The sequence below is a fragment of the Gopherus flavomarginatus genome, chromosome 3, assembly GCF_025201925.1.
Source record: "Gopherus flavomarginatus isolate rGopFla2 chromosome 3, rGopFla2.mat.asm, whole genome shotgun sequence".
NCBI lineage: Eukaryota > Metazoa > Chordata > Testudines > Testudinidae > Gopherus > Gopherus flavomarginatus.
In genome coordinates, this window is record NC_066619.1 from 241550165 (window position 1) to 241562399 (window position 12235).

The 12235-nt window shown below is 44.6% G+C and overlaps 1 protein-coding gene across 3 annotated transcripts in view; it reads right to left on the reverse strand.

Annotated features, from left to right (window-relative positions):
• The window catches only part of WDR19 (WD repeat domain 19), a 134127-nt gene that overhangs the window by 97826 nt on the left and 24066 nt on the right, over positions 1-12235 (reverse strand). For all 3 annotated transcript variants that reach the window (XR_007773558.1, XM_050947369.1, XM_050947368.1), the window contains exons 7-8: positions 3849-3929; positions 2497-2609 (exon numbers count right to left, since the gene is read on the reverse strand). Coding sequence is in view for 2 of the 3 variants with exons in the window: in XM_050947369.1 (XP_050803326.1) it covers positions 2497-2609; positions 3849-3929 (194 nt within the window). In the remaining variant the exon portion in view is untranslated. The remainder of the gene's footprint in view (positions 1-2496; positions 2610-3848; positions 3930-12235) is intronic.

Sequence of the window (12235 nt, forward strand, 5' to 3'; positions counted from 1 at the left end):
ACTTCTTCACACAATGCACAGTCATCCTATGGAACTTATTACCATGGAATGTTTGAAGGTATAACTTGGTTCAAAAAAGAATTTGATAAGTTTATGGAGGATAGGTTCAACAATGGCTATTAGCCAAGATGGTCAGGGATGCGACCCCATGATCTGGGTGTCCCTAACCACCATCTGCAGGAAGCTGGAACTGGATCACTTGAAATTGCCATGTTCTGTTTACGCCTTCCGAAGCATCTGGCATTGGCCACTGTCAAAAGAAAGGATACTGGGCTAAATGGACCAGGGGTCTGACCCAATATATTATATTCTTAATGTGATACAATTGCAAAAAAGGCTAATATCATTCAGGGTGTATTAACAGGAGTGTTGTATGTAAGACACTGGAGGTAAACTGTCCCACTCTACTCTGGTGAGGTCTCAGCTGGAATACTGTGTCCAGTTTTAGGTGACAAACTTAAAGAAAGATGTGGACAAATTGGAGATAGTCCAGAGGAGAGGAACAAAAATGATAAAAGGTTTAGAAAACCTGACTATGAAGAAAAGTTTTAAAAGACAGGGCATACTTAGCCTTGAGAAAACAAAACTAAGGGGGGGGGGGGACCTGATAACATTCTTCAAATATCTCAAGGGTTGTTATAAAAAGGATGGTGATCAATTGTTCTCCATGTCCAGTGAAGGGAGGATAAGAAGTAATGGGCTTAATCTGCAGCAAGGGTGATTTAGGTTAGATATTAGGAAAAACTTTCTCTAACTATAAGGATTATAGGCTTCCAAGGGAGGCCATGAAATCTTCATCATTCAAGGTTTTTAAGAACAGATTAACATTTGTCAGGGATGGTCTAGGTATACTTTGTCCTGCCTCAGCAGAGGGGACTGGACAAGATGACCTCCTGAGGTCCCTTCCAGCCCCACATTTCCATGATTCAGTGTCCCTGCCTCAGCCTCCTCACCACGCCAGGGCATTCTTTGGGCTGTCCAGAGTGCTTGGGGCCTTCTGGGCTCCAAAAAGTGAGCAGGACCTGCATGCCCTATGAGGCTGCTACACACTGGGTGATCTTGCTCTCTCCTGCCGTATGCTGCATCTTCCTATCTACTCACTGTTTCTATGTGTTCCCTTATTTAAACTCCTCCTGGTCACCTGGGTGCCTTTGTTCTGCTCCTGGTAAGTTTCTATTGTTGCTCCTACAAGGGTAAACTAAATTGGATTTCCAAGGCTTGAGATCACTCATCATTCCCAGGCGTTTTTATCTGAACAGGGTCGTTGAGTCCTAAGCAATTACCCCATTGTGCCTGTCTGGTGTGTACCTGCTACCTGACAGCAATGGTTGATCCACATACATACAGGCATTTTTACATACATATAGCAGTTTTTCATAATATAACTTCATATCAACTAGAATTCGTAAGTTGTACAGACAGAGCCCCAATTAATCAAAAATGGAAAACCATAAATGGTCATTAAAATAAAGGAAATTCTTTACTGAAAGGCTGCATACAAGCAGGTTACTCACCCAGAGAGCTGTTGGAAGGGATTTTATTGGTGTGTCAACACAGCAATCAAACACCTGCAGCTGGCTTGCATCAGCTGAGTTGGGGCTGAGTTGTGGGGGAAGTCCCAGACCCTTGGCTCCAGTCGGAGCCTGAAGGTCTAATTTTACAGCTTCACTGTCTGAGTCCTGTGAGCTCAAGTCAGCTGATGCGGGCCAGCCATGAGTGTGTATATTTTTGTAAATAAAACAGATTATACCAAGAATCTATCCTGACTCTGTGTCACCAATTTCTCCTCCAAACAGAAACCACTCACTAATTTCAGCAACCATACCATTACTAAGTGTGGGACTACATCTTTACTGTCTCATTTTGACATCACTGCTTTTTAAACAGAATTTTCAGTGAAGGGGCCTGTAAATTGTAGATTCCTTTAGTCCAGTGGTGACCAAACTTTTCCTGTTGTGCCCCTCCTTATCAGTAATGGAATCTGTCCATGTCCCGCCTCTATTCCTGCAGTTGGCTCTTGGGCTGAAGGCAGAGTTGGGGGCAGAACTGGGGATGAGGAAGGAACTGAGGCTATAGGTGGAGCTGGCCTGGGGGCAGAGAGGGAATGAGGGCTGAGCTGGGCTAGGGGCAGAGCAGGGGACATAGAGGAGCGGCGGCTGGGGCCAGAGCAGACCTGCAGCTGGAACTGGGATTGGGGTGGAGCTGGGCTGAGAATGAAGTGGGGCTGAGTTGTGCTCCATCCCTGGCCCCCTGTGGGAACTGGCCTGGGCCCCACCATGCACTCCCTGAACTTTCCTCCATGTCCCCCTAGAGGGGCATGCCCCACAGTTTGTGGACCACTGCTTTAGCTTGAAAGGAATATTGTATTAAAAAGACTACGATATAAACCCAAAAATCCTCATGTCATAGTGGGATAAATACCAGAAATGAAAATAAGTTAGAAAGATAAAAACCTCAGCTTTTTCTTGCAATATTAAGAAGTTAGTGCTTACTCACCATCTATAGGTTACAATGTTGCCATAGCGCTGCTGGAATTCTAGATCAATTGGGTTATCAGGATCATTCAAATTAAAAAGAAACAATGTTTTCTTGCCAACCACCACGCTTACCTGCCAATTGACAAAGTGAAACACACACCCAGTGAGAATGCCATTTTAAAAAAAAAAACACTACTGTTTATCCTAAAAGACAAAGCTTTTATCCTTCAGAATTCAGTTCAAAGGTCTAGTTCCATTGGTCAAGTTATAACACAAAATCAGAGGATATTGTGTTTTTTGAGATGCAGAGAATTGTCATCCGTAGAGTGCAAGGAAACACCATCACAGCTCTGGTGGCTAATTTTAGTCAATGATATAAACAAAACTTCTAAACAGATAACATTTCTAAATATAAAAAATATTTAATAATTAATAAAATTTCCTTAAAAGCTGTTCAAGTAATTTTAAAATGAGTTCCTTAAAAATTATGAAGATGTACAATTTAATATCTATCTAGATAAATGCTTCTTATTTGAGGACATCCACAAAGATGATGGATTTTGTCTCTGGGGAAAGAAAGGCTCAGTTTTCAATGCTCTCTGTTTGCATTCTCTGGTGACCAAATAAATAGCATTACTATCAGACAAAGTAGAAGCTAGCTCAATGCAGGGTAACACAGGGAACAGTAACACAGAGGCTTATTACTATAACATCTATAACAAGAAAACAAGGAAGAACTTGTTTTATGTCTCATACTTTGTGTTTGCTTGGATTGACAAGAATATTAAACAAAAAGGCTATTTTCTATCTTAATTTAGACCATTCTCTGTTTGCCCTCAGCCTAAAAGTGAAGTACTATTCATGCTAATACCTATTTTAGGAGTATTAAAATACCAGTAAACCCTCTCCAACCCAACCCTGTTTCTTAACATATTTGGGGGGGAAACCAAGACCCAGTGCAAACCCAAAAAACTGTAATAGCTGATAACAAGAGATTTGAGTTTCCCCAAAGTCTGAGTGTGTGTGAATCCAAAGATTTGCCCTCAGCCCATCTCTTGTCATAACCTCTTAAAGCATTTCATTCTTAAATGTCAGTACCACTAGTCATTGTAAGAGTTAAAGGTCTGAAATGTCTAAGAATTACTATTATTTTAAGCTCTTCTAAAGATACCACAGCAACTTTACTTTAGTTTGTTGTATAGTTTATTTTAATCAAATTAATTCTTCCTTTTCAGATAACGCCATCTGAACCTTTTAAGTAATACTGTATGCTAATGTGACAGAGACAGGTAGGGCACTATGTTTGCATTCAGAACATCATCTGAGATGTGCTGAATGGTGCTGTGCATGGGTTTCATACAGTCTGCTTACTGTGCTTTCCTTGGCTGATATTCTTTCATCAGTCTTCATCACTGAGAACTGCATATCACTGGGATCCGATCTCACTGAAGTCTGCGAGAAGGAAGTCCAGATTCAGATATTATTTATTTACGTAGCACAGTGTGCCAAGCACTGTACAGATAAGGTAAGAGGACAGTTTTCCCATCTAGAATATTTTGGGTGTTAATGCAATACAAATAAAGAAATATTACAACAATTCCACTATTCTCCCTTTATTCACAACGCCAACATCCTTTCTTCATTAACAACAGAAACAGAAAGAAAGAAAGAAAGAAAAGATCAGTTTTGATCATGTTAGGCTTGAATTGCCAGGGAACATCCAGGTTTAGATGTCTAAAAGGCAGTTAGAGATGCAACTCTAAATAGAGATGAACAGATAGACCTTCATGTTGTTTTGTAGACATGGTAGTAACTGAAGTGGCGTGACCAGTCGAGGTCATGCAGCAAAAGAACGTAGTGGGAAAAGAAGACAGGGCCAACAATAGAGCATTTAAAGATGAAAGTGGATAAGATGAAACAAGCAGCCCTGTCTACCCACCCAAAAGGAGATTGATGTTGTATTTATATAGCTTTGCTCCGATATGAATTCCAAAGCCATTTACTATATACAAAATACAGCCAAAACATAGATTCATTTGAACTCTCCCCAGACTAGGGTCCTGCTAAAGAAAAAACAGGTACTTATCTGTACTGTAACCACTGTTCTTTGAGATGAAGATGCAGCCATGTATTCCACTCAGGTGTACACATGCGCATTGCACTGAAGTCTGAGAACTCTGCCTAGCAGTGCCCATCGGACCCCTCCTAGCCACTCCCATAGCTATTTAAGGGCAGCACCACCCTGACCCCTCCTTAGTTCCTTCCTACAGAGTATCAACATTTGAGACACTAATGCACAGGGGACAGAAAGTGGGTTGTGGAATACACATCTGCACTCACATTTCAAAGCACAACAGTTACAGTACAGAGAGGTAACTGTTTTTCATCTTCGAGTGGTTGCAGATGTATATTCCATTCAGGTGACTCACAAGCAGTGACCGAAGGAGGTAGGGCTTGGGGTTGGGCTCTAGTTAAACAGCGACTTGACGACTGCCTTTCCGAAGTGGCATCTCACTGAGACGCAGTCAAAATAGCATAATGTCTTGTACGCACAGAAGACCAGATAGCAGCACTGAAAATGTACAGAAACATTACTGAGAACAACAGAAGCTGCTTGGGCCCTCGTTGAATGAGTCACCAGTGTCTGTGGAGGAGCACTTGAGCTACCCCGTATGTTGTTGTAATGCAGAAAGTGATCCATCTGGAAATCATCCATGTGGAAACTAACTGAGCTCCTTCATCTGATTCCCATAGGAGACAAAAAACTGAGGTGATAAAATACTTTAATCCCTTCCAGATAAAATGTCAAGAAACGTCTCATATCCAATGTATAAAGGTGGCGTTCATCTGTATTTGAGTGTGGCTTAGAAAGAATACAGGTAAGTATATTGTTTGATGAAGGTAAAACAGAGAAACCATCTTAGACAAAAATCTTGGATACAGCTGCAGAGTCAGTTTGTCTTTGAAAAATTGCATACATGGAGGCTTTGCCATCAAGGCCTGCAGTTCACTTGCTCTCCTGACGGCAAAAGAAAGGCCATCTTTTGGCAAATAAGGGACAGGTTACTATGGGCTCAAACGGAGATCCTACGAGGGCAGCCAATACTATACTAAGGTCCGACTAAGGTGGAAAGAAATTGACATTTCCTCCACTACCATGAAGTTTGAGAAAATTGACTTCCCTCGGATCGACGGATGGAACACCAAGATTGCCGCTAAATGGACCCTCAACAAGCTGAGAGACAGACCAGAGACTGAAGATGTAACAGGCAATGCAAAAACGTCCTGAATACAGGCTGAATTCCCTAGGCTAGTGACCAAACCAAAAAAAACATTTCCACTTGGCCAAATAGGCAGCCCTAGAGGATGGTTTTTTACTACTAAGCAGAAGTTGCTGAAGTGCTTCCGCACACTGTCCTTCCTCCTCATCTAATCAAGAGGTGCAGACTGCTCAGCACCGGATTTTGAATTTGACTGTGGTGTCGAATCAGTAGGTCACGACAGAGGAGAAAAGAACTCGGAGGTCAAATAGGTAGGTTGAGAAGGTCAGACAGCCAACATTGTCTTCGCCAAACTGGTGCAATGAGGATCAATTTGGCTTGATCCAACTTGAACAACCTGTGGAATGAATGGGATTGTGGTGGAAAACATACCTCAACACTGATCACAAATTCAGATAGAAGGTGTCTGTTAATGAGACCAGACAGACCTGCTTGAGAGCAAAATTGACAGCACTTCTTGTCTTTTGTTGCAAAGCAATCAAGAGTCAGAATGTCCCATTCTCTGAAGATGGACCTTGGCAAACTACTCCTCAGAGACCATTTGTGATTCTGGGAGAAATTTTTGCTGAGGTGACTGGCCAAGTGATTCTGAGCACCTGGAACGTGAGCAGCCATGGGAGTGATGTTTTCCCTGATGCAAAATTGCCAAAACTTTATTGCCTCCTGACAAAGCTGGCTGCAGCAGGCTCTTCAGGGCTGTAACCAGGGTGGGACGAGAAGGGCAATCACCTAGGGCGCATAGCCAGGGGGACATTGATCTCCCCCACCCCACCCCAACAGAGGCCTGGGTGGGGAGCAGAGGGAGTGGTATGGAGATGTTTCTTCTGCTGACAGTTCCTCTGCAACTGGACGTCACCTCCTTGGTCTTAGTGCAGTTCAGTTTTCCATTCTACACATGCAGGGTGCCTTAGGTGGCAGGGGAGGCAGGTCAAGGGGGACAAGAGGTGGAGGATATGAGGTAAGAGGCAGAGGGAAAGGAAGGGGATGGGATAAGGCGGGGAAAGAGAAGAGAATAAGGGAATGGGGGGAAGCAGGAGCTGCAAATGCAGCATCCCCTCGGCAGCGGCAGCAGCTGAGGCTCCCCCATTAATCCAGCCCATCCCCCTCACAGCACTGGCAGCCCACCTACAGTGGGCACCCCTGCCGCAGGTACCTCTTCCTGCACCTTCCAAATACCCACTCCAGCTCCTCCTTTCCCTCCCCCCGGCAGTGTCCTCTATTTGGAAACTTGAAATAGGGTAACCCTCGGGCAGAGGTCTTCAATCTATGGACCAGCCCCTCAAGGAGTGGGAAGGGAGTGACCAAGGGTCCTGGCTGCCAGGCCCACGCCCCAGCTGCTGGCTCTGCACCCAGGGATCGGCACCAAGGGTCCCGGCTGCCTGCCCCATGCTCCACACCCAGCTGTGGCTGCAGGCCTCGGACCCCAGTTGAGGGTCCACACCTGCCCCCCTGCTCCACTCCTGGCCCTGCACCAAGGATCCTGGCTGCCAGTCCCGCACCCCAGCTGCTGGCTCTGCACCCAGGGATCGGCACCAAGGGTCCCGGCTGCCTGCCCCATGCTCCACACCCAGCTGTGGCTGCAGGCCTCAGCCCCCAGCTGAGGGTCCACTCCTGCCCCCAGCTGTGGCCCAAGCCTTGGCCTGCTTACCCCTGCAAATATGATTGCTTGCCCCGGGCGCTAAAATGCTTAGTTATGACTCTGGGGCTCTTGATCTGTTCCCGAAAGGCTGGTACGCACTGTAAATGACTCAAAGCTCCAGGATGTTGATATGAAGAGAAGCTTCCTGATCTGTCCACAAACCTTGAACTTTCAATGACCCCAGATAAATTCTCCAACCTCCTGCGAAGGAATTGGTAACTATGGTTCTGATTGATGGAGGGTAGGCAAAGGGAACACCTTTGCAAACATTTATTGGATGGTCTAGTGGACTGATCAAATGACTGACAATTCAGGAGATATACCACTTTAATCAGCCTTGAGGAGGATGAAGGCACAATCTTGCATTCTGCAACATGTAATTGCCAATCTCAAGCGTACATGGATTGTTGATGAACAGTGAGAGTGGAGGGGAAAAACACAGGAGGCAAATTGGTTGGAATTATTTATTAGGAAGAAAAGCCCTCCGAGTCTAGTGAGACCCCAATGAACTTAATTTTTTGTATTGGTATTAACTATGACTGTTCAAAATCAGACCAGACGACTGAATTGGATGTAACAGCGGACTTGGTCTCTAGACTTGCCCTTCACTAACCAATTGTTCGGGTAAAGACAGACAAGAATTCCTCTTTTCTGAGATATGCTACTGCATTTGGTAAATATGCATGAAGCCAGGGACAGGCAAAAAGGGAGCACTGACAATGCTGTCCTGCTGCTACAAATCTCAGAAATTTCCTGTGGCTTGGGGAAATCGCCATATGGATCATAGAATATCAGGGTTGGAAGGGACCTCAGGAGGTCATCTAGTCCAACCCTCTGCTCAAAGCAGGACCAATCCCCAGACAGATTTTTGCCCCAGTTCCTTAAATGGCCCCCTCAAGGACAGAACTCACAACCCTGGGTTTAGCAGGCCAATGTTCAAATCATTGAGCTATCCCTCCACTCGAAAACCGAGGCAGGGTAAATCTCGCCATCAAAGAGACCTTTTGCAAGGGCTTGTCCGAGAAGTAAGTGTCCTGAAGATCAAGAGCAGCAAATTAGTAGGTAGAAAAGAAAGTCTGCAGAGGGCAGAGCAGGAAGAAGCCCAGGGAAATGGTAGCAAGGGTTGAGATGATGCAACTCTTGACTGCTGATTGTAGGGTCTCTGGGCTGGAACCCAGTGGACAGGCCCCGATTCCCCTACTAGCCACTGGGAAAGTGACATAGTTTTGCTTAGTAAGACTGCCTAGAAGGGAACCTGGACCAGATATAACCACAAAGGAGCACCCCAGCAGTGAGTAGACCCCATGACATATAACTGGGGCCATAATCCTGGAAGAAGTGTCTGCCTTGTTCAGTGATGACTGCAATGATATCTTGCCCACTAGATGCCCTTCCACAATGAGTGTCTTGAACTCTTCCTTGGAGGATTCTGGCAACTTATCAGTAAATTTGGACATAGCCTCCTGTGATAAATGAAGAGGGGGAGGGATAGCTCCCTTTTATGGACACCCAGCCAGTTAGCTATAAAATTCCTCTTAGTGGCTGTTCTCTATTTGCTTTACTTGTAAAGGGTTAACAAGCACACCTGTAAAAGGAAAGGAGTGGGCACCTGACCAAAAGAGCCAGTGGGAGGGCTAGAACTTTTTAAAATGGGGAAAAAAACTTCCCTTTGTCTGTCTGTGGTGTTCTCCGGGAAGAAGAGAAACAAGGAGCAGTTATGGCATGAGAAGCATTACGACAGGTATGATCAAAAATCATCAGATCATACCTAGAATTACATATTTGGAACTCCCAAATGTGTAAGTAAATTAGGAATATTTAGAAAGACGTGATTAGGTTTATTTCTTGGCTTGTGGACTCCTCTGTGCTAACCCCAGATGCTTTTGTTTTGCTTTAAGCTGAACCTCAAGAGAGCTATCTTTATGCTTAATTTTTGTAATTGTTTCTTTTAAGCCTAAGTTCCAAATGTATTTCCTTTCTTTTAGTTTTTAATAATTTTTACCTTTTTTAAGAATAGGATTGGATTTTTGTGTCCCTACGAGGTTTGTACAGATGTTGTTTAATTAGCTGGTGGCAACAGCTGATTTCCTTTGTCTTTTTCGTGTGAGAGAGAGAGAGAAAGAAGGGCTTCAGAGTATCCTGCAGGAAGGAATTTCCAAGTGTTTCTTCCTGGGTTCTCAAAAGGGGTGGGAGTTTTCACTTCGTTGGTGACAGCATCAACCCATCCAAGGTCAGAGAGAAGTTGTGACCTTGGGAGTTTAATACCAGCCTGGAGTGGCCAGTATTAATTTTAAAAATTCTTACAGGCCCCCACCTTCTGCACTCAAACTGCCAGAGTGGGGAATCAGCCTTGACACCTCCCAATTTACAAAGTCATATTTAGATAATACTGCCTGCTGATTTGAAATGCACATTTGTAACAATGAGGTTGAACAAATTTTTCTTTCCATCAAATTTAACCACTCAGACTCTTAGGCCTGGTCTACACTAAAGAGTTAGGTCAACCCACTACATCGCTCAAGGGTCTGAAAAATCCATACCACTGAGCAACGAGGTTAAGTCAACCTAACCCCCAGTGTAGACAGCGCTAAGTCAATGGAAGAATTCTTCCATTGACATAGGTACTGCCTCCAGTGGACGTGGATAACCTATGTTGATGGGAGAATCCCTTCTGCTGGCATAGATTGTGTCTACACTGAAGCACTAAAGTGGGGCAGCTGCAGCATGCCGCTATAGGATTTCAAGGGTAGACAAGCCCAAAGTCTTTACGCATGGATTTATCTCTCTCCTGAGGTAGTCTCTAATTTGCCACTATTACAATAATAGTTTGGGGCTGGATGTGAAAAAGAAGCACTCAAAACGCCACATAGGTACATAATACTAACTACAGCAAAGCATACTGACAAAAGGTAAGGAAACTGGGGTATGACACAAAGTCTTTGTGAGTTCCAAAAGTGCTTCATTTATTGGCAGAGCTCCCCTTCCTGGAGCTGAGGACTGGAGAATGTTCACTAATTTGATGTACTTGAGCAAACCCAGCCTGAAGCTATTTACCTCAGGAGATCTTCAAATGATTTAAAATTCTCAGGCACAAAAGAGGAGAAATCCAGCACTGTGGAATCATCAGGTGAGGAGGAAGAGGAAGAGGCTCTCCTGCAGCAACACTTGTGCCTGTAACAATGGTTCAGGCTGAACCAGCTCAGAGGGAGCAACCTTGGTCTGTGTCTGCAATGTAGGTAGCTCAAGAGGGGACACTACTGAGGGGATTGGCGATCTTTCCCTGGACTGAGCCAAGGATCAGGACCTTGCAGACTGAGGAACATCCAAAGGATTCCAAGGAGGCCACTCAGGATAAGGATACAGCACCGGTGGCCAGTATGAACTGGACCAAGAGCCTCTGTCCTTACTGCAGAACCAGTGCTGATCCCTGTACAAATGATAATCCCGGAGGAATCAAAAACGTTCAGGAATGGTGGAAAATAGTGCCAATAATGGTGACAATTCTGCAAGGGTACAGAAGAAGACACTGCAGCTGAATGCTCCTGTATTAATAAAGAATCAGGAACTAGAGAAGCATAGCAAGTCCAGCACTACCTGACACATCAGTGGTGTGGAAACAGTTGGTGCCAACACCGATGTCATTGATACCAGACTCAATGGAAGCCCACTGATGACACTGGAGTCGACGGTATGGTGTCCAACTAATCTTGACTCAGTACCAGTGAGTGAGTAGATGGCATAGCTCTATTCAGTCTGCAGAGGTTCCCAGCACCAAAGCAGGTATAAAGTGTTGTTTCAGGTGCAAGTCTCTAGCCACCTACGTTCTCTTTTTGAGCAACTTACAGATGGTGCACTTTTCTTTATTGTGCCCTTTCCCAAGGCACAATAAACACGGAGTGTGGGGTCACTATTAGAGACAGCCACCCCATGCGTCAGGAGGTGTTTAAAACCTGATGAGGGCATCACACCAGGCTAAATCCTACTTAACTAACTAAATCCTAAGGGCGTTACTATAACTAACTACATACACAAAATCATAGGAAAGCACCGTGACAGAAAACATGATATTTGATACCACACAGAATTCTCCAACTCAAGCTGCAGGCAGTGAAAAGGAACTGAGGGAGGTCAAGGCAGTGCTGCACTTAAATAGCTATGGGAGGGGCTATGAAAGGCCAAAGGGAGCGAATACCACCTCAAAAGGGAGTGCTAAGCAAAGTTCTCCAGATTCAGTACAGTGGGCGTGTGCACACCTGGGAGGAATGTCTGCAATCATTTGAAGAAATAAGATTTCAGTCTGCTCTTAAAAAAGTATTCAATGAACCACTGTTTCTACTATTTGAAATTAAGTGAATTCTATAGATGTTGTGCATATCCAGAAAATGCCTTTGCTCACAAGGATTCTAATTTACATAAGAAAACACTTAGAACTCTGATCAGAGGGAAGAAGGGAATCAGCATCTCAAAAGGGGTAACAAAGGCCTACCTTACACTTTAGGAGCAAGATCTTCACCCCTACTCCAGTTACTTTACAAAGAGTAAAAGGGCTGGAGCATCCTAAAGATGCCCTAAAAGCCCTGTATTTGGCCATGGAAGAATTCCCCTGGTACAGACACTGTAGAAGACAGCCATAAGGCTGCTTTCCAAGAACCCCATGCAAGCCCTGGCATCGAGTATAAACCAGGGCAGAGGTGGTGAGCAGCATTTCCGGGGCAGGTTCATAACATGCAGCACTGCAGAGTCTGCAGACAGTAGGGCAACCTAAAGAGGCTGCTATAACTTGGACAGGCCCCAAAGTATGCTGACGTTTTGCTCCAGCCCTGGGAGCAGGCCAGGAC